Source organism: Hemicordylus capensis, chromosome 5 (assembly GCF_027244095.1).
Source record: "Hemicordylus capensis ecotype Gifberg chromosome 5, rHemCap1.1.pri, whole genome shotgun sequence".
NCBI lineage: Eukaryota > Metazoa > Chordata > Lepidosauria > Squamata > Cordylidae > Hemicordylus > Hemicordylus capensis.
Window position 1 is genome coordinate 94996313 of NC_069661.1, and position 27165 is coordinate 95023477.

At 42.4% G+C, this 27165-nt stretch overlaps 1 protein-coding gene across 2 annotated transcripts in view; it reads left to right on the plus strand.

The window, feature by feature from the left end:
* The first annotated feature begins 104 nt into the window (after window positions 1-104).
* The window catches only part of LONRF1 (LON peptidase N-terminal domain and ring finger 1), a 29026-nt gene continuing 1965 nt past the window's right edge, over window positions 105-27165 (plus strand). The window contains exons 1-12 of one of the 2 annotated variants that reach the window (XR_008308366.1): window positions 105-758; window positions 4489-4607; window positions 8866-8988; window positions 15569-15715; window positions 16725-16965; window positions 17047-17143; window positions 19307-19421; window positions 19856-19977; window positions 22266-22424; window positions 22498-22660; window positions 23394-23500; window positions 25265-25306. Coding sequence is in view for 1 of the 2 variants with exons in the window: in XM_053254933.1 (XP_053110908.1) it covers window positions 107-758; window positions 4489-4607; window positions 8866-8988; window positions 15569-15715; window positions 16725-16965; window positions 17047-17143; window positions 19307-19421; window positions 19856-19977; window positions 22266-22424; window positions 22498-22660; window positions 25265-25417 (2091 nt within the window). In the remaining variant the exon portion in view is untranslated. Of the gene's footprint in view, window positions 759-4488; window positions 4608-8865; window positions 8989-15568; window positions 15716-16724; window positions 16966-17046; window positions 17144-19306; window positions 19422-19855; window positions 19978-22265; window positions 22425-22497; window positions 22661-23393; window positions 23501-25264; window positions 25418-27165 lie in introns of those variants that run through there. The other variant, XM_053254933.1, reaches the window with a different exon arrangement.

Here is a 27165-nt window from a genome sequence, read left to right on the forward strand (position 1 = left end):
GTCTGTCCTCTCTATTCCTTCGAAGGGGTCGCAAAAGCGGCTGGCGGCGGCGGCGGCGAGTGCCACACCCCCCTCCCTCCGGGATTCGGGCGGAGGGGGGACCGCCATGGCCTCCTCCGAGCCAGTGGCGGTGAGCGTCGAGGTGGTCCCTGAGCCCAGCAGCAGCGGCGTCCAGTCGGAGCAAGAGCGGCTGCTGCGACGCGGGGAGCTGCTGGCCCTGGGCAACCACCTGAAGGAAGCGCTGGAAGCCTACTCGGCGGCGCTGCGCCTCGGCCCGCCGCCCGCGTCCAGCTCCCGCCGTCGCCTGGGCACGCTGGTCGACTGTCTGGTCCTGCACTACCGCCGCCGCGGCCTGGGGCAGAAAGCAGCTGAGGGAACGATGGCAGCTGCCGCGGCGCAGCGGGGCGAAGGCGAGGAGGACGACGAGGAAGAGCAGTCGCCCGGAGACGGCACAGTAGCAGCCACCGCGGGGCTTTTCCGCTGCGGTGGCTGCCGAGGCTTCCTGGGCGAGCCGGTGACGGTGCCGTGTGGGCACACCTACTGCCGCCGCTGCCTGCGCGAGGAGCTTCGCGCCCGCTGCCGCCTCTGCGGGGACCCGCTCGGGAGCTGCTCGGTGGCCGTCGTGCTCGGCCACTTGGCGGAGAAGTGGTTCCCGGTGGAGTGCCAGAGGACGCGGACCTGGCGCCGCCTCGGGGACTTGCTTGGCCAAGGGCAGCTCCGGGAGGCTCAGGAAGCCGCCAGCCAGGCCCTCCGAGAGGGTAAGTGGTGATGAGAGGTCGGGCCTCGCTGCGAGCCCGTGGTGGTGCGGCGCGAATGGCCCCCGACAAGACGCCTCTTCTCTGCTCTCCCCTGGGCCGCCCCACCTCCTGGTCCTCCTCTCTGCTGGGAGAGGGATCGAGCCGCCTGAATCTTCTGCCTAAGAGAACCCCCTTGAACTAGCGGAGCCCTACTGTGCCCACGGGTGTCCCGCGTTAGACTGCAACTCTGCTTCTCTTTGAACTCGCCGAGACCTGTCAGTAAACCTGTATAGAGCTGGACTCGAGACAGTCACTTCACTTCAGGCGTGACCAGAGTCACGCCGAAGAAATCTGTTGGAATCCTGCAGATAGGTTGCTGTGGGTAGCTTTCTGGCGCTCACACATATGTGTGTCTGGTCTACACATTCATGTGTGTTCTTGAAGGGTTATGGGATGTGTCATAAGATGACTTTGTAAATAAACCGTCACAGATCAAATGTTGCAGTGGGCTCAGATATCATACTTTTCAAACAGATTCACACATTTGGTTGTGAATGAGTGTTGCATAATCATATGCAATCCATTCGCTTCTGAACTAGAGCTCTGCAGTATCCCTGAGTTGGAAGCTGTGACTAACTAGCTTCCTAGTGAAAGTAGGCATTGCACATGCCCTACGTACAGGAGTCTAGGAAACTGTTTTTCACCTTCTCAGTGTGTAATTATAATTCAAATAGGATTTAATCCTAACTTAATGTGGTGTAAAGGTTTACTTTAGGGAGACATAAACTGCATTCTACTGAGATGTTGATCCATCTAGTTCAACATTGTTGGCATTGACTGGTAGTGTCTCTCCAGAACTGCAACTGGGGATCTTTCCCAGCCCTACCTGGAGATGTTAGGAATTGAATCTGGGACATTTTGCATGAAAATCATATGAAGTTCCTATTTAGTTCCTATTCATATGAACATCATATTTAGTTCAAATCATTGAACTAAAGACCTCGCTTCCCTATTCATAGTATAGGAGTGGGCTGTCAGATTTCTGCCACCCTCCAGTTTACAGGGGTGTGCAAATTGTGTGTGTGTGTGTACTGGAGGGGCTTGCTCTGTAAACTTTCCAGAGTTCCCAAAAGCTGCCACAGAAGACTCAAAGTAGGGAGAGGAGACATCTTTGTTAGGTACACACCTCTTTGACTGTATGTAGTGGTCAAGAAGAGTGTAAATTTTGCTGCTGTATTTTAGTGGTTGGTGAGAATGTTTGAGTTACTAATGCTTTAGATTATATGCAAAAATCAATATTTAAATGGCTGACCCTGTTCACTTCTGAAATGAGGGATCCAAATTCCAATGAGATCTATAAGTAGGCGAGGAAGTGTGTTCTTGAGACCTGGAATGGTGTTGGTGAAGGACTTGGCCGTGAAATCAGTTTGAGACACAGACACTGATGACCAGTAATCACTCATTATGTATTTACTTTAACAGAGAGAAGTCTATTTTCAGTCTCCTTCTCAAGTGTTACTGAGACAATTCCCAGAAGGCTGGGACTAGTTGCATAAGCAGATGGGGGCGTGGAAGGGGGAAAAGGTTGTATAATGCTGGTGACATCACAGATAGGCGTGTTGGGCCTTTCACAACACACTGCTGGGAAAAGACGTGGGGTATAGGGAGGTCAAGGGATATTATTAGGTTAATATTCACTGAGCACTTTACAGCATGTTCAGCACTGAATAAATACTTATTACACTGTGAAAGAAATCATGGCTAGTTTAATCATACACATTCTTGTACCTTTTCTGATTATATTGGATCTGGGCTGCTGGCCATTGACTCTTTTTGTGCCAAATATATTTGACCAAATATATTTAGGGTCTAAATTCTCATTCTTCATGGACAACCTTGTGCTCCCTTGGTTCTTGCACTTTACATTTTGAGATTAGTAAGTGTGTGCAAGCCAGTTCAAATAATCAGCATAGTTGCAGTCTCAAAATCTCATTCCTAATACAGGTGGGAACTAAACTCATTTGCACATTCTAGGATTGTATTGTAGGTGACTTAAATTTGTTTTTTGATTGGCTTTAAAATGTTTCTTTGTATTCCCACTTTCTTTCTGAGGAAAGTTTTATTTTTAAATCGTGTAATTTAGTCAAGGCACTACGTAAAGTGGATTTCCTAAGTAAATTTATTCCTCTATTTAAAGTGTTTACTTTAATTTGGATTTTGATGCAAACTCATATGTATGACATTTTCAAAACATATATTTAGTGCTTGCTTCGGCAACAGATACTAAATTAGTGTAAATAAAGCTAAACTGATACTTTTTAAAAAGTTAGTCATAGAAAAGGAAAAATCAAAAGCCATTTGACCTATGTTCATAACAATCTGAATTGCATAGGTGCATTTTCAAACATGATTAGAATGTCTATACTGTTGGAAACCTGAGACTATGTTTAGTCAGCATTTAAAATTCTTTTGCATCTACTGTAGTGCGTATTAAATCTACTGCAGTTGGTATAAATTCAGTGGTGGCGTCTGAATTAAAAACTCAGCACTATTGAACTACACCATGCTGAACGTTTCTGAGCACATGCTGTTCTCTAGAACGGTCTGCTTGTGTGATTTTCTTTAGGGTGTGGTTCCCTACAAAGCCACCTAATGGCGAAGCGGGGAAGCAACCTGCCTAGAGAGCAGGAGGCTGTTGGTCTGAATCCCCACTGGTGTGTTTCCCAGAATATAGGAAACTCCTATACCGGGCAGCAGCGGTATAGGAAGATGCTGAAAGGCATCATCTCATACTGCATGGGAGATGGCAATGGTAAACCCCTCCTGCACTGTTCCCTCTAACAGGGATTTCCAGATGTTCATTACAACTCCCAGCATCCCCAACTGCAGTGGCCTTTGGCTGGGGATTATGGGAGTTGTATTCAGCATCTGGGAATCCCTGTTAGAGGGAACACTATCCTCCTGTATTCTACCAAGAAAACCTCACGGCTCTGTGGTCATCAGGAGTGGACACCAACTCGATGGCACAACCTTTCCTTTCCTCCCCCCCCCCCAAGGTAAATAGCAGGTTCAGGGGAGAGGGGAAGTATTATTTTGATCAAGAAGATGACTTGGGGAAAGAGTTAAACTTTTTCTCTAGTGCTGTGGTCCTAATCAGATTCTTCCTCTCCCATCACCACCATGGCTGAGAGTGGGAAATCTGCTCACAAATTACAGTACATCCCTTATCCTATAGGATGAGTTAGGTGTGTTGGTTACCCAGAATACATTGTAGCAGAAGTAAGGTAGCTTCTTGGTTTTGTATTGCAATCTGTTTTTGTAGAAAAGTTTTAAGAAAAGGTGGAAACTAAAAGTTGCACATTCTAGGTTTATATTATAGGTTTTTGGGTTTGGGGATTGGCTTATAAATGTTTGTTTTATTTACATAAAAGTGTAGACTGTCCTTGGAAATAGGCCTGTTTTAGTGTTTAAGAATCATTATTGTATCTTTAGCAATTGTTAAAATGACCTTGCAAATAAGTATACAAATCTATACTGACCTGCTGCACAAAAATCTGATTCAGTTGTGGCACATCAGCAGACTGAAAGAACAGACCAGCTTTCTTCCAAGCTACAAAGGTTTTCCTGTCTGGTTGGTCTCCATAGTTGAGTATTTTATTTACACATCTATGCTATAGGTGTATTTTGGATTATAGACGGTTGCGCCATTTGTTCTAAAGTTACATGAGGACATGTTGTTCTTGATTTTTAGATCCCAGTGACTTGATGCTACAGGTATATAGAGCGGAATCCTATGCTGGTCTCCAAGAACTCAAATCAGCCCTAGATGACCTGAATGCTGTTGTTGCTAAAATGCCAAATTGGCCAGAGGTAAAGTTAACAAAGTATAAATATAAACAATATGCTTACATTATGAAAACATTTAGAAATCTGCTGCAGTACCTTACAAACGTGGCAAAGGTTACATTCAAAAGTGGATGTGGGATGGGGTCTCTCAGCAGACTTAGCAAAGCTCACCCCAATAGAATTCTTACTCCGAATTCTTACACAATGAAATTGTGGCTGAATTGTCAAGCTCCATTGTGCAGCAGTTGGAAAACATGGAGACAAATGCAAGCACCATTCTTTGATCACAAATGCTTCAGGCCAAGACTTAAGTGATCCTTTGCACTCACTGTGTGTGTGTACACACACCAGTATATTTGCGTGCACACCAGTCTTAAAGCAGAATTGACTTGCTTTTAGTTGTGGACATATGAGATAGTGATATTATATAGTTATAGTCTATATATGCTGCAGTCTGTAACTGCTTCCTCCGTCTCTCCTGCTTGCACCCCTCCCCTTTTATTTTTTCCTTCTCGAAACAGGAGGATATCTTCATATCATACGCACCATGGTTGAAATAAATCTGTTCAGCATGAGGCACGTATACCCTTCACAAGTAGGCCCCACATTTACAAGCCAAACACCATAAGCATAAAACAGTCAAAAAATAAAGTTCTGAAACAAGGAGTTGATGAGTAGATAAAGTTGCTGATGTGCTCTCAAAACCTCTATCTTTCATCTTTGAGAAATCCTGGAGAATGGGTGTGGTACCATAAAACTGGAGACAAATTAATATCTCAGTCTTCAAAAGGGGAAACTATAGACCAGTCAGTCCGACTCAATACCAGGGAAGATACTAGAACAGATTGTTACAAATTGACTGCCTTATAATCATGATTACAGTGGAGTAAATAGTAGAAACCAGCATAGATTTGTCAAGAATCAATCCTAACTAATATTATTGCCGCCGCCTTGTTTTGATTGGATCATTAGGAGGCAGCATCGTGTAGTGGTTAGAGTGCTGGACTAGGACCGGGGAGACTCGAGTTCAAATCCCCATTCAGCCATGAAACTAGCTGGGTGACTCTGGGCCATTCACTTCGCTCTCAGCCTAACGTACTTCACAGGGTTGTTGTGAAAGAGAACCTCAAGTATGTAGTACACCGCTCTGGGCTCCTTGGAGGAAGAGTGGGATATAAATATAAAATAACAATAATAATAATAACAACCACCTAATCAGCTGTTGTAAAAAGATCGCACGGACTGACTACAAACAAAGGCATGACAAGGTAGCACGGATGATACACTGGAACATCTGCAAAAAATACAAGCTACCTGTAGCCAAGAATTGGTGGGACCATAAAATTGAAAAAGTTGAAGAAAATGAAAATGTAAAAATATTATGGGACTTCCGACTACAAACAGACAAACATCTGCCACACAATACACCAGAGATAACTGTAGTCGAGAAGAAAGAAAAACAAGTCAAAATAATTGACATAGCAATAGCAGGGGATAGCAGAATAGAAGAAAAAGAAATAGAAAAAATCACAAAATACAAAGATCTACAAATTGAAATTGAAAGGCTGTGGCAGAAAAAGACCAAAATAATCCCAGTGGTAATTGGCGCCCTGGGTGCAGTTCCAAAAGACCTTGAAGAGCACCTCAACACCATAGGGGCCACAGAAATCACCATCAGCCAATTACAAAAAGCAACTTTACTGGGAACAGCCTATATTCTGCGATGATATCTATAACAACAACAACAAAATTGACAATAAAATTCAGCCATCCCAGGTCCTTGGGAAGGAGTCAATGTCTGGATAAAACAAACCAGTCAATAACACCTGTCTGACTGTGTAAACAAGAAATAATAATAATATGCAGGCTAAATAGGAAGTTGCTATATAGTGAGTCAGACCATAGGAACATCTCTCTCAGTCTACACAGAGTGGCAGCGGCTTCTTCAAGGTTGCAGGCGGGAATCTCTCTCAACCCTGTCTTAGAGATGCCAGGAAAGGAACTTGGAACCTAGATACTTTTCCCAGAGTGTCTCCATCCCCTAAAGGGAATATCTTACAGTGCTCATAAATCAAGTATCCCATTCATGCATCCAGAGCAGACCCTGTTTAGCTAAGGGGACAAGTCATGCTTACTAACAAAAGACCAGCTCTCCACACTAAGATGATAGCGCCAGGTAGATTCATACTGCAGGAAACCCTCCAAATATCTCAGAGGTTAAGTTCCATGAAAGTCCCACAAATGTTGAATCTGCAATGTTGGAGTACTTAATCTAATCCCCAAAATGAGATTAGGTTCTGCACTTGGGCGGCGTGAGTGGCTGGGACACTTAAAGAGTACTTCAGCCACATGCACTGCCTCTTTAAGCCTCCCTGCATGCCAGTGGGAAGAGTGGCCATGAAACCTCCCTGCTCATCAGCTGATGTGCAGGGAGATTTAAAGTTTAAATTGTCACTCTCCCCACTTTCCAGCTAGAGCACAGGGAGGCTTAAAGAAGTGTCAATTTAGTTATGGCAGGGGAAGATCCTCTAATTACCCCCTGCAATAACTAAGAAGTTGTACAAGCAGGTGGCTCACAAATAAGTGAAACTATGGGAAATGAACCCACATATATTGAGGGCCAAATGTAATTGGAAAACCGTACTCTGAATACTCGCAAATGGCTCCTCATCAAGAGACTTGTGTTTTGAGTGGTATACAGATATGTTAAATAAATAAATTTTCAAAAGGCTCTTGATAGAATGGGAAACTGGGTTGAAATTAATAAAATGAAATTCAACAGAGAAATGCAAAGCTCATGGGCAGTTGGCTTGGTGGTAGCGCATGTGAAAAGGTTCTCAGGATTGTAGTCAGTCACCAGCTGGATATTTTATTTATTTAAAATATTTTTATACCACCCAAAACTTGCATCTCTGGATGGTTTATAGTCAGTGATGTGCTGCAAGTTCAAAAAAGGCTAATGAGGTTGCATTACTAAAACAATAGCTTCCAAGTCACAGGAAGTAATTGTTCCCCTTTACTCTGTTAGCCACATCTCATATGCAGTATTGTGTTCAATTCTGTGCTTAAATTTTAGGAGGGTAGATCTTGGTTGACCATTAGGAGGTTCTTTGTAGTAATGAGAGTTGTTCGACAATGGAACCAGTTACCTAGGGAGATTGGTAGGCTATGTTATTGGAGGACTTCAAGCAGAGGCTGAACAGCCATCTGTTGGATATACTCTGGCTCTCCTGCATTGAGCAGGGTGTTGTTGGCCTACAAGTCTCCCTTGAACTCCATGATTCAGCTTCTTCTCTGTTGCTTTTATCTTGCATGTGATGATAAATATGTTATTTTATTTTATTTTATTTTAGGCATTTATATACTGCTTTTCAATCAAACATCCCAAAGTGATTTACATCAAGAACGAACCATACATCAACCAGCATGTTTAAACTTCTATGTGCTGAGCTGTTCAGGCTCACTTCTTTCTTCTCTCCTTTGAGCAAGATGGTTCTTAGGTAGCTCTGTGGTGGCAGCTCCCCAGCAGTGTTTCCTTTGAGAGGGATTCCCAGATCTTGTTCACTACAACTTGTATAATCCCCAGCCAAAGGCCATTGCATCTGGGGATGCTGGGAGTTGTAGTCAACAACATCTGGGAATCCCTCTTATAGGGAACACTGCTCCCCAATCCATGTGTTTTTCTTTTCATCCCCTCAGAGCAAGATGGCCCTTTGTTGCTCTGTGGTGGCAGTTGGGGAGGAAGGGCCCAACCTCAGTTGGAGCATGGGAGCTGCCAACATTTATTTTAGTGGCAGCTCCCAGCCTTGGTGACTCTCCTCCTCCTCCTCCTCCTCCTGCTGTTCTCAGAGCAAGATGGTTCCTTCTTTTTACTCTCCCGGCATAATCTCATACTGCGCAGGAGATGGCAATGGTAAACCCCTCATGTATTCTACCAAAGACAATTACAAGGCCAGGAGTCGACACCGACTCGACGGCACGCTTTACCTTTTTAAAAAATGCTTCAGAAGAGTCCCCTTTCAGCCATGATTGTACTCTTGTGTAACCAAGTTGTTTCACTCTGTGGCTAATACTGTGCGTTTCATTGCTTTCAATTAAACTTGCCTGAGAAAGTGTGTAAGACCCCAGCCAAAGGCCTAAGCATAACTACAGGAAGCAAGTCCTGTTGATCTCAGTGGGACCAGTTTCAAAGCAAACATGCTGAGGAACAGGCTTTTAAATCAATCTGTGATGCTAACCAAATAATTACTGTAGTATGTTTTCTCAAAAATTTCTTGTTTAGGTCTACTTCAGAAGAGCAAAAATACTTCATAGTGCTGGCTCAGTAGATGATGCCTTACAACTCTCTCTTCACTGCCTAGCCCTTGATGAAGGATTTCTTCCAGCAAAGCTAGAAGTAGAGAAGGTACTCACTTATAAACTATTTAAAAAGCAGTGCTCAACAATTACAAAGCTGACATTTTGTTTCAGATGTATTACTTACTATGAGAGGTAAGTAATTCTTGCAGAAAACAAAAGTTGGGTTATACTAAGCTATTTCACACCTCTGATACTTGGTGAATTGTTTAAAAGCTCAAACTGGTTTAAGCAGGGAAAGCATGATTTTTCAAATTATTTATTTGAATAATTTTGAATTGAAAATTGAATAATTTTCAAATAACTATTGCCTTGAGGTTTTCCTTGGGCCTGATCCAGCAATGCTGTTCTTATGTTCTTAATCATTAAGCAAGACAAGGCTAGATGAAGAGGCTGCTAGGTGAGAACCATTTGGGCCTCTCTTCTTCTGTGAGAGGGAGAGCTTGAGAGAGGTTTTCAATGGTGAGCCCTACTACTGTGATATTTGAGTGGATAATTATTTTCTTGGGCTTCATTTGTGGTGTTGGTTTTTTTTTAACTGTATGCCTTGTTGAGATCCACGTTACTGAAGGGAAGGATCATTGTGGTGGTCCTGTGTGCACAGTAGCAGTATTGGGTTAGTGTGCCTGTGCAATAGCCTCGCAGATAGAATCTCCAGGCTTCTCATGGTGCTTCAACTCCACCCATTGAACTTGTTGTAGGGATGTGCAAATTTATTTGGGTACAAATTGATTTGTACCCGAATCTAGCTGATTTGGAGGCAAAACAAATCACTAGGGATGTGCCCGAATGTTATTCGACACCGGCAGGGGTGGTACTGCATTCCCCTCCACCGGCGCTCCATTATTTTTAAGCCCCCCGGGGTGGCAGCGTTCCTTCTTGTCACCCTGTTTCTGTCATTGGCCAGAAGTGGCCGGAAGTAGTAACCGCGTGTGCGCCCGTTGCATGTGTGCACACACCCGCCTGCCATGCACGTGCGCGATGGGCACACGTGTGGTCACTACTTCTGGCCGATGAGGGAAATGGGGCGGCAGGGAGAAACGCTGCCGCCCCAAGGGGCTTAAAAATAACGGAACGCCAGCAGGGGAAATGGGGCGGGAGGGGTGAGTACACCCTCCCCCGCCCTTAAAGTACCATCCCCACCGGTACCGAAACACCCCCAAAGCCGAAACGTTTTGGAGGCCTTTACAATGGCCTCCGAAACATTTTGGGCTCAAGCCTCCAAATCACCCCTGTGGTCCATTGGCTAGATTCAGGTACAGATCAAATTGCGCCTGATTCAATTCAAATCGATTCAAGATTTGGATCACTCCTATTAATTCCCTAGATTCCCAGCTCTCATTTAAAAAAAAAGAGAGAGAGAGAGCTAAGCTCTAGCCCTTGTAGAACTGGAGCAAAATGTGTGGTCACTCTTTTCCAAGTGTTTGGATTCTTTGGTGTATATAACCCTATGAGGATTCATTACATACCTTCATTTCTTCTATTCATTTTGACTGTCTTTTTGAAAGTACCAGCTGTCAACTACCATGTGCCAGCTATACCCCACTCCCATCCACAAGGCAGTGAGGTACTACTCGGTTTATATTCTAGGATTTTTTTTCAAGTTTTTAGGCTCTTTGTTGTCTAATAACCTTTCATCATAATGAATCCCTATGAGGATTCATTACACACCAAAGAGTCTAAACTAATCCAGTAGTCCATTAATTCCCCACCTGCAAAGCAGTGGGGTCAAAATGAACAGAAGAAATGAAGGTGTGTAATGAAGACACCAAAGAGTCTAAACACTTCAAACATACCTAAAAAATAAACTGAGTACCCCAATGTGTTTGGGTGGGGGGTGGAGAACACATGGCAGTTGACAGTTGGCACTGTCCAACGATAGTCAAAATGAACAGAAGAAATGAAGGCATATAATGAATCCTCATAGGGATTCATTATGAGGAAAGGTTATTAGACACCAAAGAATCCAAACACTTGAAAAATAATGACTGCACATTTTGCTCCATAACTCCACTTCTACAAGGGCTAGAGCTTAACATTTTTTTTTTTTTTTAATGAAAGCTGGGAATCCATTTTAGGGTTAGGATATGGCAATTTCGAATCCCCATTGTTTCCTATGGCGGAAATGTTCAAAATCAATAAAAACTTTTAAAAAAAATCATTAAGAGTCAAACAAGTGTCCCACTGCCTTGAAATTTGGGTGGTAGGTGGCACCCACAGGGACCTACCCACCACCCAAATTTGGTGTCCCTAGGAACTTGTTAAGTGGTCCGAATCCAAATCGAATCAAAGCAAATACAAATTGAATCTGGGATGATTTGAAGGGGGTAGATTTGGATACAAAACAAGTCAGGGGAGATTTGTTTGGGGTACAAATTGAATTTTAAAAAAATCAACTTGTGCACATCCCTAATTTGTTGCAACCATTATATTAAACAGTTGGAGTGCTTAATATAATGGTTCATTTCTGACCGCTATTGCTTTGTCCTCATCAGGGCTTTGCTCTTCAGTTGCTTGGTTCACTATAGTGAGATAAAATGTTTGGTTAAAGAATTGCATGGCGTGTGGTGTGAGGTTACCAACCACTGATCGCCATCAGCTCTGTTTGATTTGCTTAGAGACCCACAACATGAGTGTGTGTGTGATATTTGCACTTTGTTCTTCCATCAAACTAAGAAGAGTAAAGAACTCAGTCTCAGGATAGCATTCTGTGAACAAGCCCTTCATCCAGTGACCCCAGTGCCTAAGTAGCTGTTGATGTTGTCAGTTCAGAGCTCATCAGTGGCTATGGCTACACCTGCCACAATTTTGATTCTCTTGATACTGAAATCAACACTGACAGTTTTGGCTTCCTTTGTACTGACAGCCCCATTGGCAGTAGTGAAGGAATACTTATAATGAGCACCATCATTTTTCTCCTTGTCTCCCATATATGGAAAGTGGGGGAATTGCATGTCCAGAGGATTAATCATTCTTCAAGAATACATGGTGTACCCAGGTTCAATTAGTACAAGACTTCATGAGAAACCTGAGACATAAGGATAAGCGCGTCCAGAGGCTGTTGGGTCTCATGGCATCTTGCACAACGTCTGTAAAACATGCAATGTTAAGAATACAAAACCTTCAGTAATAGGTTCCTCACAGAATTCAGACCAAATTTGGACAGTCAGCATGTGAGCTTTAGTCTCAGAGGATATTGAATTCTTTGAAACTAGCTTAACATACGCAGAGCATATGCACAATAGTACTTGATTGCTCCCTTTGTACACACACACCCCACAGCCCCTTCACCCCAGAGACCTCCCCATCCTCACCTGAGCCCTGCACCTCCTCCATCCCATTGCTTCCAGCATGCCATTCCCATAACTCTGGCATCCATGTGTCATTCAGACTCTTACTCCTACTCCAGCAACCTCCCACTTTCCCTCCCTCCCAATTTATTCTAGTCTCTAAACTACCCATTCACTCTTCCTTCCTCTCCCTTCTTTATTTCTTGTTCTCTTATCCCCTTTCCCCACTTAAGAACATAAGAACTGCCCGGCTGGATCAGGCCCAAGGCCCATCTAGTCCAGCATCCTGTTTCACACATTGACCCACCAGATGCCGCTGGAAGCCACAGGCAGGAGTTGAGGGCATGCTTTGTCTCCTGCTGTTACTCCCCTGGAACTGATACTCAGAAGCATCCTGCCTTTGAGGCTGGAGGTGGCCTATAGTCCTCCGACTAGTAGCCGATGATAGACCACTCCTCCATGAAGTTATTCAAACCCCTCTTAAAGCCATCCAGGTTGTTGGCTGTCACCACATCTTGTGGCAGAGAATTCCACAAGTTGATTATGTGTTGTCTGAAAATGTACTTCGGTTGTTCGTCCTAGATTTCCTGGCAGTCACTTTCATGGGATGACCCCTGGTTCTAGTGTTATGTGAGAAGGAGAAGAATTTCTTTCTGTCCACTTTCTCCACACCATGCATTATTTTATAGACCTCTATCATGTCTCCCCGCAGTCGTCTTTTTTTCTAAACTAAATAGCCCCAGGTGTTGTAGCCTTGCCTCATAAGAAATGTGCTCTAGGCCCCTGATCATCTTGGTTGCCCTCTTCTGCACCTTTTCCAGTTCTACAATGTCCTTTTTTAGATGCAGTGACCAGAATTGTACACAGTACTCCAGGTGTGGCCGCGCCATAGTTTTGTATAAGGGTATTATAATATTAGCAGTTTTATTTTCAATCCCCTTCCTAATGATCCCTAGCATGGAATTGGCCTTTTTCACAGTTGCCGCACATTGAGTCGACACTTTCAATGAGCACCAACACCTCAGATCCCATCGGCGTATACTTGAAGTTGAGTTTTTTTGTCCCATTGTGCATCACTTTACACTTGCCAACATTGAACCACATTTGCCACTTTGTCACCCACTCCCCCAGTTTGGAGAGATCCTTTTGGAGCTCCTCACAATCCGTTTGGATTTCACTACCTGAAAGAGTTTGATCTGGACTGTGATCCGTTGTAACCATAAAGAATGGGTTCTGCGCCTGCGCAGGGACCTCCCGGGCTGATTATCTAGCTCCTCTTGACGCCCCTCCTCCGCCTGCACGTGCAGTGCTGAGTCCTTTAAGATTGGCAGTTGGGGCGCCTCCTCCTCAGTTTCTCTTTGACCGCCTTTACGATTGGACGTCGTTGCTGTTGCTCCTCGAGAGAAATTTTGTATAGTATTGGACTTTTGGTTTGAACTTGGATTGGACTTGGAATTGTTTTTGCTCTTATTGGACGGATTTGTTGAAAGATCGTTTGTCTTTACGGCTAGACCACGGATCGGACATCAGCTTGTGTTGTGTGACGGACTTTGATTTTGGTGACTATACTTTGCCTCCATTGGCACTTTGGCTATGGAGGAGAAGAAGACCTTTAAGAGGTGTGAGAAGTGTCGGGCTAAACTGCCCTCGACTGATCACCATGATTTGTGCTTAATGTGCCTCGGAGAAAATAGGGCAACAATCCCAGAAAATTAGAATATTACATGGAACCAAGAAGACAAGGATTGTAGAATAGAACAATATCGGACCTCTGAAAAGTATACAGTGTACTGTGCTTGATTGGCCAGCAAACTCGCCTGACATGACCCCATAGAGAATCTATGGGGCATAGCCAAGAGAAGGATGAGAGACATGAGACCAAACAATGCAGAAGAGCTGAAGGCCGCTAATGAAGCATCCTGGTCTTCCATAACACCTCATCAGTGCCACAGGCTGATAGCATCCATGCCATGCCGCATTGAGGCAGTAATTGCTGCAAAAGGGGCCCAAACCAAGTACTGAATACATATGCATACTTATACTTTTCAGAGGTCCGATATTGTTCTATTCTACAATCCTTGTCTTCTTGGTTCCATGTAATATTCTAATTTTCTGAGATTGTGGATTTGGGGTTTTCATGAGCTGTACGCCATGATCATCACAATAATAACAAATTAAGGCTTGACTTATCTCGCTTTGCATGTAATGCGTCTGTCTCATATATCAGTTTCACCTTTTAATTTGCATTACTGAAATTAATGGACTTTTGCACGATATTCTAATTTTCCGAGTTTCACCTGTATAGTGCACTCACACTCACATCCCCATTATGCCAGCTTCTCTAGAAAACTCCACTCCCTTGCTTTAACCCCGTCCCTCCACCCTCCCATGGGGAAGAGCGCTCCTGGCTCAGAGTTGATTCTGCAGACAAGGACTTTGCTGCATGCATGCCGCCTTTGCTCCGAACTTGGGGTTGGCTTTTCCATGGCACCGAAGCTCTGCGGGTGTTGGGGAGTCATGTGACTTGCCTCTGGGGGGGGCCTCGAGGCGTGGGGGCCCCCAGGCAGCCGCCTCCCCTTGCCTAATGGTAGTTACGCCCCTGAGTACAGTCATCCCTTGCCAATCATAGTTTTCCCAATCATGATTTGAGTATCTGCGACTGGGAAATTGTGGCCGCCCTCACCAACCATGACCCAAGTGACCATGGTTTGGTGAGGGTTTTTTTGTTGTTGTTTTAAATGGTGGTTTTGTAGCCCCTCATTTCTGGTAGTTGGTCAGGGGGTCTCCTTGTTTCCATGGGTTGGGGGTGATTCTATCTTTTTAACCTTATTTTTGGTTTTTCTGCAACTGTGATTCCCCATACCCCCTGTTTGCCATTGGTTTCAATGGTTTGTCTACCGTGAATTCACCAACCACGTGTTTTTCCAGGAACGGAACCAGTGTTCTCTGTAATAGAGATTTCCAGATGTTGACTACAACTCCCAGAAGCAATAGCATTTGGCCAAGAATTCTGGGAATTGTATTCAATGACCTCTGGAAATCCCTGTTACAGGGAACACTGAACAGAACCCTTGTGGTTGGCAAAGGATGACTGTACTAGTATATTGAAGATCATTTAGCTATGAGATTCATTTTGCTATAATTAAATTTATTTATGATTTATCTCATGCTGTCTCAAAGAAGCTTAGTGTGGTAGGCTAGGAGAGCCCATAGTCTCTCAGTCAGCTTCTTGGCACAGCGGAGATTTAAACCCCCATCCTTTGAGTCTTAATTGCACTATATCACTCTGGCTTTGAAACATAGTTGATCACAGTCCCTCATATTTATCGGTTTCTACAGATACTGTGTGATCTGCTGTCACCAGAAAATGTGAGAGAGAGTCTAAAAGAATCTGCGTTGAATTCTCCATATGTTCGGAATAAACCGTTTATTAATAGCTCTGAAATGGAAGAATCTTGTGATAATTTGCCGCTTAATTCAGAGACTGTAAGTAATGGGTATCTTTGATACATATGATTTTCATTGTTGCTACACAGATCTGAGACGAAGTATTTTGGCTGTGGTGTCAATTTGTCCTTATCTTACAGCTTGTTTCTTCCAGTTATGCAACTTGTTAATAAACATTTAAAGCAAAGTGGGATATGGAAAGAATGTAATATAGGCCTTTCTGACTGGGATAGAGTTCTCTACATGACTGGCAGTTTCCCATTTTGTTCAGGGTACTGTTTCATAAGTAGTGGTTTTTGCCAGGGGTTTCTGATATTTGAGGACAGTTGAACAGGGCACAACACTAAATTCATACATGAACTGAAGCTACAGAAATATTGCAGTGATATTTTTAAAAACATGAAAACATAGTTTTAGATTGAACCGGTATGCTGCTGCCTTTGTATCTCAGACAAACTGAACATTCATATTCAGCCTAATTAAATTTTTGCTATGCATGTTAAGCTAATAGAAGAATTGCCAAATTCAGAAATCCTTTTGGTTCCTGTTTGAGTTCAGCATTCTAGACAGTTCCTTGTATCTTGTTCTTGAGGCTGCTGAGGATCTGTTTCAGTACATCTGAGATCCATGAAGCATGATACCCACTTACTGGCTTTCTGACTCTAGAACACTATGCAAGAAGCTACTTATGGGATATTGTTTCCCATAGTTCTAAGTTTGCATTAACATGCTGAACTAATATCCTAGTTTGTTTCCAACCAAAATGCTCTTAAGATTCACACTGGAAAGAGCAGAAGCAGAATTTTAGAAGGCCAAAATGGCAGGGATTTACCTAGGGGAGATGTTTTTACAGGTTTTGTCGATCTGTAAGGTGTGTGAAACTTGATGAAATAGTACATATGATTTTTCAAGTGGCCCTTGATGTGCCAAGGTTTTTCCCACTCAGAATGAGAGTTTGCCTAAGAGATTATGAAGCTGTTATTAGAATAAGTGTTGCCATTCATTATCCAAAACTTAATAATCACATTTTCTTATTGCCTTTTTATAGGCTTTAGAAATTCCAAAGGTTACATCGGAGCCTATTGGAGGAAAACTACATCGGACACAGTCTGCCTGTTCTCTTAACTTAACAGAAAACATTGCCAAAGACGATGGATTAAAAAGGGTTTCTTCTGAACCTCTGCTTTCTGTCCAAGAAAGAGGTGCTCTGTTAAAAAGGAAGTTGTCCCTTACAGAACAAGAAGTTACTGTTTGTGAAGATGGAAGGAATAAACACAAAAAACAAGGAGGTAAATTTTTAGTTATGCATATTGTTATTGGACTTGAATACTACTTGACTTTCTTTGATAGTGTTTTGTTTGTCTTTTTAGAAACTGTAAAAAGGGATCCTGCCTTTTCACTCTATTGTGGAGTCATTCCAGAGGATTTGATTGATGCATCAGATTTTGAATGTTCTCTGTGTATGAGGTAGTGGAGTAGTTTCTTTATAAATATCTCTTATGGCCTATTGAAATTGTATTGTTTCTCTCAGAGGCATATCTAGGGAAAATAGCACCGAGGGCAAGCACTGAAATTGCGCCCCCTGTCCAAACATCTTTCAGATAACTTTACCATAATATTAGCTCAAAAATACAAGTCAGGCTCGTTAATGTTTTAATATTTCAGAAACTATTTAGCAGTGGACGTAGCCAGAACAAAAAATGCTGGAAAACTACAAATTTCAGTATGTTGAGGCTCATGAAATACCCAAATACTATGTGGAGGTGTACTTGGAAAATTAAACAGAAGTGCCTGTCTAATTCTCTACTATGCATTGTAGCATCACTATTACATAAGTTTTAAAAATAAATGGAGAATTTGGCTTTTCCCAGATACTCTGAAAATAATGAAAGGATATGCAGAGTAAACTGTGTCACTGCTTGGAATATATTCTAGTCTTTCAGAAAGACAGTTAAAATGAGAGAAAGAGAGCAAGAAACTCCCAGTGGCCTTTATACTAAAGATTTCAGACTGATTCAAAGACAAACTCACCATTAATAGCCATATTATTAAGACATCACATTTAACTCACTTATCACAAGAAGTAAATGAATAGAATCCTAGCTCATAAGCTTCAGCTCAGTATTCACAAACCCTGATTCTCTGTACATAGTGCCAAACTGAATATGTGTACAGTGACTTATATATTATATTTAACTTTTAAAAAAAATTACCTGTAGCCCCTTCGAGGGGCTTCCTAAAGGCTGTGGATGGGGGAAGGGTCAGCAAAGGTTTTCCCTCCCCCCCCCCGCCCCAGCCTTTTAATTCACTGCTGCAACCCGTCTTGGGATGATTTTGGGGCCTGTTTGGGCCTGCAAAGGTCAGCATGGTGGCCATTTGGGAGGCTGCCATGCATGCTCAAATGGCCTCTGCGAGGCCTGGCAAGGCCGAGGGCCTCACAGGGACCATTTGAGCATGTGCAGTGGCATTTTAAAAAATATTTTTTTAAAAAAATGGCCACCAAAAACAAAATGGCTGCCGCGCATACTCAAAAGGCCTCTGCAAGGCCTGGCATGGCCTAGGGCCTCACAGAGGCCATTTGGGCATGCATGGTGGCCATTTTGTTTTTGGTGGCCATTTAAAAAAAAATTCATTTTAAAAAATGGTGCCTCCAGGTTGCGCCAGGGCATGTGCCCTGCCTACCCTACCCTAGATACGCACCTGGTTTCTCTGATTGTATCTTGGGGCAGATTTATATGTTTAAAGTCTTTGCATGCAGCTACTGAAAACTGCTTCTGTGTAAGAATTGTTCTATGCTGGATGGGCTTGCTCTTAACATTTTTCGGTTACTTACTGTAAGTTCAGGTTTGTTTGCATGGATAATTATCCATGCCAATGCTGCATTTCTAGCTGGTGCTGATATGTACATTGTGACTAATCCTAGGTGTCTGCTAGATGCAATAGCAGGTCTTTTGGTTTCTTTCTGTCGCCCAATTTGTATGTACAAGGAACTTGTTTAGGGAGTGGGATAATGTTGGAGCTCTCCCTCTTTCCATCCAGGGTACAGCGTTGGGTGACCATCTCCATCCTTTGTTGAATGGTCCATTCTGACCTTAATTAAAACTACTTTCTCAAAGTTAGTGATTGTATAGGGGTATAACTACTTTCATTTTAACCTGGATTGGTGAGAATTACATGCAGAGCCAAACTTGAGTGGTGTTGGTAGTAAAGTGTTTAGAACATCAAAGTTTTACAATAATTACAAGAATAAAATAGGCCCTATCTACAAGCTTACAGTCTAGTTAGAAATGAACATGTTGGAGAGGAATAGGAAGGAAGAAGTCTAAAGGAGGGCCATCATTGAAAACCAGAGTAAATGGATTGCTTGATGTGACCTTTGCATGTGAAAATGAAAAAAGAGCTGACGTTAGGTACAGTACATTAAATGTGTATTTGTACTGTATCCTAACTATTCCTGAGACATTGCTAAGCTTGTGTGACTCTCATAGAGGACAAAAGGTGTTTGAAAATAACTACTGGCTAATGTAAGTGTTAAACTACTTGTTTTCTTCTGGTTTGCTTTACTTTGCATTTTTAATGATGTCACTAATGTGATCATAGCATGACTAACTTCTTGGAATCTTGTTTCAGACTTCTCTTTCATCCTGTGACAACTCCCTGTGGCCATACTTTCTGCAAGAACTGTTTAGAGCGTTCTTTGGACTATACGCCTCAGTGTCCTCTCTGTAAAGACAGCTTAAAAGAGGTAATATTTTCCTTGTACAACACTGTTGTTTTCTAAAACATCTATTTATGATAAAGGAATATCTGCCATTAAGCAAACTGTAACCTGTTCAAGTTTTGAATTTAATCCAAAGTCTAAAAACTTGGTGGTAACAAAATCATTTGGTAGTCTTGACATTAGTTAGAAGTATCACAGAGAATTTGGAAAACAAGCAGTTTGGGGTTGGGTGTGTTTTTGTTGTTGTTTTTTGTATTTTGTTTAAGTTGCTAGGAAATGATTTCAAGGGAACAAATGGTGTTCAGCCAAAGATTGCTAGATTATCTGTTCTCTGCTTCACAATTTGAAATTGAACTCAAATGATATGAAATAATATTTTGGAGTAGTGGCTTTTTGTAGTAAACAGTAAAAATAATAGTGCAAGTAAATTTACTTTTATTTCACACCTTTTTTTAAAGTATCTGGCAAGTAGGAAATATAATATTACACAGCTGTTGGAAGAACTAATAGTGAAGTATTTGCCTGCTGAGTTATCTGAGAGGAAAATAATTCATGATGAAGAAACAACTGAATACTCAAGGTAAGAGTGATTTCTTAACACATGTTAAGGAACAAATATTAAATGTTAACAGTTGTGTGTATGTTACCTCTTTAAAAAGAAGCTTTGCCTATACCAACCACCAAATTGTCTGCTGGATGTCTTTCAAAGTGTAATCTGACAGTATGCTTCTTAGATGCTCTCCCATCCTATTGGTACTCTATTACCTAATTGGAGAGAGAAGAGCACTGTAATATGCTTTGGGGGAAATTGGGTAGAATACACTGACCTACTTAAATCTTGCAAGTGTAGCTTGTGTTGTACTTTTTTTCTAAGGGAATTCAGTGGTGTCTTATCTTCACAGCAGTGCTGGGGAAAGTGACTTGATAAAGGTGTGGTAGTAATTTACCATCTGAGTTTCTCCATCAAAAGTCACATGATATTCTCCAGTAACTTGTAAAACAGGAAATGGGAGTGTGGTTTAAAGAGCAAAGGATTTGAATGAGCAGGGGATACTAAATGTACTCCTGTTCCCTGCTTACACATGACTGGAGCAGACTTGTATTTAAAAGACCTGTCGTTGTCATCACAAGTTGTTTGAGCCTCTGGTGGGGAAGCCTATATACAAATCTGAGTGCATGTGCTCCAAGGTGTCTCCGGTATCACCACCTCCTTTAGCTAGGCTTTGATACCAGAAGTGAGGCTTCTGGGGGGGGGGGAGTATTGGGAATGCGAGGAGTGATGGAAATGGTTCAGGGTCACCTGCTCATGTGTACATTCTGCTTTATAAATCATCCACCCCCACCACCTGTTTTATGCTCTATAAATTGTCCACCTTATACATGATTTGGGTAGCCCTTCATCTACAGACACAGGTTTGCTGCTGTTCTGTGTAGTATGGATCTAAGTTCAACATTATAGTCATTATCTCACATTGACTCATAGATACAAACTTGTGGGGCTGTTTTTCCATTCTTGCAAACAGAAAAGTTTAAATATGATCATGACTGGTGATTCACTGGTACATCAGGGTACAACCTGAAATATATTCTAATCCTGTGTGGTACTCATATGTTTGTATAAATAACATTAGAAATACTGTTTCCAAATGTTGGCCTTGTGCTTTTTAGAGTAAATACACTGTGAGAATCAGAGTAAAAACTACCAGGAAATGTGGTAGAGGGGAATTAGCATTTCCAAACACTAGTTATGCTAATTGAGCTGAGCACCCATGCTCCACTCTGACAACTTGAAATAGGATTTCTCTTATTTCTTGGGGATTTCATTGACCTTAAAGTATTTTGTTAAATGTGGGATTTTATAGCAGGGCTGCACAACTGCAGTCCTCTAGTTGTTTTTGAATTACAGTTCCCATCATCCCCAGCCACAGTGGCCAGTAGCCAGGAATAACCTTGGAGAAGCTGCTGCCAGTCTGTGAAGACAATACTGAGCTAGACGGACCAATAGTCTGACTCAGTATATGGCAGCTTCCTATGTTCCTTTGTAATGGGAACTGTAGTTCAAAAACAACTAGAGGGCCGAAGTTGTGCAACTCTGCATAGATATTGTGAGAGGTACTGGATAGCAGTCACAGTTTCTCTTAATCTGTAACAGGAGTCCTTGGTCTGAAATAAGGACTCTTGCTCCGGTGTAAGAGAAACTGTGGAAGTTGTCCAATATGACCTACTACTTACTTGCAGAGGAAAAGTACAATAAACTTGAAGCAAGAATACAGTGATTGGATGAAAAATAGCAGAGGACAGCATACAACACACGCACTCACCCCAGGGAGGAAAAAATGCATGATTAAACAGAATAGTCTTCACAATTGATCTAATGATAAAGAAGGGAGTGAGTCCTAGAACCTGGATGCCATTATAAAGAAGGCCCCATTCTATGTACCCCTAGCAGTATTACCTCAGATGGAGCTGGGACACAGAGCAAGGTTTCTCCTGAAGATCTCTAGCAGGTGGTCAGAAATATGCAGGAAGCAAGCACTTTTTTGGATACCCTTGGACCAAAGCAGTTGGGGCTTTAAAGGTAATAACCAGCACCTTGAATTGGGCTCAGACAAACTGGAAACTAATGCAGACTGAATAAAATTGGAGTAATAGGTTCCAAATGAGATGTCTCTGACAACAAATGAGCTGCAGCATTTTTTACTAGTTGTCGTTTCCAAACAGTTTTGAAGGGCAGACCTACAGAGATGGTGCTGCAGTAGTTTAATCTGGAGGTGCCCAATGCATGTGTGACAGTGGCCAGATCCAGTATGGCTTTAAGGGACTGATTTCTTAACATACAGTACTACAAATATTTTGTGTTATCTTCAGCTTGACTAAGAATGTTCCAGTCTTTGTTTGCACTATGGCCTACCCGACTGTGCCTTGCCCCCTCCATGTGTTTGAGCCAAGATATCGACTGATGATTCGAAGGAGTATAGAAACGGGGACTAAACAATTTGGGATGTGCATCAGTGATCCACAGAATGGGTATGTGCATATTTTGGTGTGTTAAAGTGTGAAACGTTTCTAAAATGGGTGCTGACAGAGTCCCTTGTTTTAGTTTTTCAGATTATGGTTGCATGCTATACATTAGAAATCTTGACTATCTGCCAGATGGGCGGTCTGTTGTTGATACAGTTGGATTAAAGAGATTCAGAGTTCTGCGAAGAGGGATAAAAGATGGCTATTGCACTGCAGATATTGAGTATTTGGAAGATACAAAGGTATTTAGACGGTGTTATCTTTAAGCAGTAATTCTTGTTTTCTACAATCTTAACTACTGCAGTCTCTGTGTTCAAGTGTGATGGTGCTGATCCAAGAGTTGGTGAGAAGAATCATTTATTTATTTATTTACATATTTTTATACCGCCCAAAACTTATGTCTCTGTGTGGTTTACAACAGATAAAAACAACATTTAAAAGTTAGTTAAAAACAAAAACAAGAAATTTAAAATACAACAATTTTTTAAAAAAATTAAACACTGCTCTAAAACAACATTAAAAACAATCAAAACAGTATCAGTTAAAAGCCTGGGTGAACAGATGCGTTTTTAAAGACTTTTTACGAATTGTCAAAGATGGGGAGGCTCTTATTTCACCAGGGAGCGCATTCTAAAGCCTTGGGGCAGCAATGAAGAAGGCCTGTCCCTGAGTGGCCACCAGACGAGCTGGTGGCAAATGCAGACTGACGAATCATGGGCTTGCTATTTGGAAACTGTGCAGAAACAAGTTTTTCTAATTTATTCTTTAAATTTAAATAACATATTGTGAGGAAAAATATATCAATTTCAAATTATGGCTAGAGATTGGAATTCCTGGATGATTATAAATAAACAAATATTTGATCTAATTAAGCATTACAAAGAGTGATATATGGGTCATTTGTATATATCTGTTTAGTTGACCTGCCCTGCATCCTTTCCTCCTTTCTCTCTTCTCTCTCCCCTAACCCTTCAGTTGTTCCTCTAGCTTTTCTGATGCCACAAGGTTGTGTGGCTCTGGAGAAAGTATACAGCCTAACCCAGCTGCAAAATAGAATTGGAAGTGAGCATACAGCAAGTGAGGCAAGTGCATTTGCCATCTCATTGCTGCTTGTCCCCAGCAAGATAAAAATATGCAAGGGGATCTAGTGAAACCACCCCTTTAAAACCAACACAAAACCTTTGGTAGTATGTTTATAGATACTGCATTAATGTACTTGTAGAGCTCCTTCACATGTAAGGGGATTGCTCCTTGATAGCACTATTTCTGGGTGCAGCTCCTTGTGGGGTGGGGTGGTCTGCCTCTGACATAATAGATAGGGAACTGAACATAAGAACAGCCCTGCTCAAGGCCCATCTAGTCCAGCATCCTGTTTCACACAGTGGTCCACCGAATGCCGCTGGAAGCCTACAGGAGGGAGTTGAGGCAACTCAACTCAGGTTGAGTACCCTGCAACTGGTACTCAGAGGCATCCTGCCTTTGAGGCTGGAGATGGCCTATAGCCCTCTGACTAGTCGCTGTTGATAGACTTCTCAATAAAGTTATCCAAGCCCCTCTTAAAGCCATCCAGGTTGTTGGCTGTCACCACATCTTGTGGCAGAGAATTCCACAAGTTGATTATGCATTGAGTGAAAAAGTACTTTGGTTTGTTAGTCCTGAATTTCCTGGCAGTCAATTTCATGGGATAACCCCTGGTTCTAGTGTTATGTGAAAGGGAGAAGAATTTCTCTCTATCCACTTTCTCCACACCATGCATGATTTTACAGACCTCTATCATGTCTTCCCCACAGTCATATTTTTTCTAAACTAAATAGCCCCAGGTTTTGTAGCCTTGCCTCACAAGAAAGATGCTCTGGGCCACAATAATCTTGGTTGCCCTCTTCTGCACCTTTCCCAGTTCTACAATGTCCTTTTTTATACCAGAATTGTACGCAGTACTCCAGGTATGGCCACACCATAGTTTCGTAAAAGGACATTATGATATTAGCCGTTTTATTTTCAATCTCCTTACTAATGATCCCTGGCATGGAATTGGCCTTTTTCACAGCTGCCATACATTGAGTCGACACTTTCAACGAACTGTTGAACCCAAGATCCCTCTCCTGGTCAGTCACCGACAGCTCAGATCCCATCAGCGTATACTTGAAGTTGGGGATTTTCGTCCCAGTGTGCATCACTTTACACTTGCCAGCATCACTTTACACTTGCCAGCAATGTACCACATTTGCCATTTTGTCACCCACTCCCCCAGTTTGGAGAGATCCTTTTGGAGCTCCACGCAATCTGTTTTGGATTCCACTACCTGGAAGAGTTTATTATCATCTGCAAATTGGGCCACATTGCTGCTTACCCCTGCTTCTAGATCATTTATGAATAAATTAAAAAGCACCGGTCCCAGTACATATCCCTGGGGCAATTAATATATTTGAAGCTTTGACTCTGAGGCTGTGACCCACTTGCTGTTGAGAGTATTTTGACAAACTGCTTCTACATTCATATTTCCCCCTTCTCTTCAAAGATAGACTGAATTCAGATTAATGACTTGATCCTTCATGATCCTCCCAGAATGCATACATAATGAGAGTGTGCACACAGTTGAGATCTTGGGACACTGTGTTGAGCTCATGCTAATGAGAGCTCATGCCAATGCACCAACATCACCAGCATGTGAGCGCTGCTTCCGATGAATTGCAGCTGTTGGTGCAGCCCACCTTCAGTTCTCTTTTTGCTACCCAGCTGAGCAGCTCAAGGGAGCTTCACATTTGTTTTGTGTAAAATGTTAAACATTTTATTAGGTAAATTGTCTTGCTGTATTGTGATTGCACTCGCACTTTCTCCATGCATAGGTTGAAAATGAAGGTGAAATGAAGAAACTCAGAGAGCTCCATGACGTTGTGTACAGCCAGGCTTGCAGCTGGTTCCAAAGCTTAAGAAACAGATTTCGTAGCCAAATACTCCATCACTTTGGTCCAATGCCAGAGAGGGAGGAAAACCTACAGGTATTCAGAGGCAAAAGTATCTCTCAGCCTGATCTGGGTCATTTTGCTAGTAAGGAAGTTGTTGTACAACTGATGCGACAGTTGTAATAGTGAAGCCAGAGAGAGAGAGAAAGGCAGCCCCAGAAGATGGTGGGGAGGCAAGCCTCAGGTTGGTACCAAGTAAAAATTGTTCCTGAAGTGCAAAAAAAGCCCAGCATGTTTTAGATAAAGCTGTCTGGACAGTGAAATCTGATTGAGTGGGTTTATCTTCTTTTTTTAAAAGCCTATTTTCCAAAGGGAAGAAAGCTTATGACCACATATCTGACTACCCCTCTAATAAACTTTCAGATACACACCAGTTAACAGCATATGAGAGCGGGGGTCATTTAATTTTATATACTGCCTGACTCCAAAGGCTCTAGGAGGGTCACAAAAATTGAACTTATCCAATGATAAGTAAGCATGTTAAAAGTAGTGGGAAGTATGCGCCATTAGTTCTACTTAGAATTACTTATGTTCTTAAAGCAGCTCTCAATGCTAAGAAGCTTTAATCTTCTTCTATTAAAGAAGAATAAATCTTTATTTTCTAGAAGATGCTCCTTTTTTAAAACTTGAGGAATAAACCTTGGTGCCATTTGAGGCTCACCTCTTTTTGTGCAACACAGTCCAGGTGGTAGCATGAGCATAGTGGAGTGGGTGAGAGCTACTGTATCGGCAGTAATCAGTGTGGGAAGATGTAATGTTGCATTGTCACAACATTGTACAAAAGGAGGCATAATTAAGCAAGGACAGGCCTGCGTAGAGGACTCTTTGGATTGTCTCAAGATGTTTCAGCTACATCTGTACAGTATTGACCTTGTACTTATTATACTATAAGTACAGTATAATGGGAGTGCAGCGGATTGACAGCTGGCAACAACATACTGTCCTTGTACCTATGCCAACATATTGCAGAAGAAATCAGGGAAAGTGTTTCCTGTTGTTGTTGTTGTTTGCTTGTGCAGCTCTGATGCAGAGCTGTTGGTGTGTACTGTAGCCCTTACTACCCCTGAACTAGGTGGTTTTACACTTCTGCTCTTAAAGCCTCAGGTGATTTCAACTGTAGTGACCAGTCTTCCCTCCCTCTATAGGGTTAATAGGAAGTGAACCACTTCTTGACTCACAGGCTGATGACCTCCCAGGGCTCGACCAATTAGTCCACTTGGTGGGTGGGACATGATCTGCAGGGGGAGTTCTGGGAACAAGAAAGGAAGTCTTGGTAGAGAGTGTGGACTAGCCTGAAGTCTGTGCTGAGAGCATGGAGGACATGCAGCGTGGAGTTTGCTGCAGCAGGATGGCTGTAGATGCTTGTAAGACAGGATTTCAGGAAGCTTGGTTCTCATCTGGAGTTTGGTGAGTTCAAGGATAGGAAGCCAGAACTTGGGCTTCGGGAATTTAACATAGGAAAAGAGTGTTTAGTCAGACTTTGTGTCAGGAATTTATATTTCTTTGTGTGTGTGCTTTGCATTTTCCTAAATATCTCTTCTTTGCAACTGAGTAACTAAGATCTCAAAGTGTGCCGCCTTAGAACCAGCAAGGCGTATTGAAGCATTCTTGTAACCAAGTTAAACATTTTTAAGTGTATCTAAAAAGCTAAAAGCCTCAGACGGAACTAATCTGAAGTAATTTTAATACATCTCCTCTCTCCCCTCCCCCCCCCGCCCGCTGTACTTTACTTTTTACAAGCCTCCAAGGGTTGGCTATTAACCCAGCAGGAGGAAGAGTGGGGT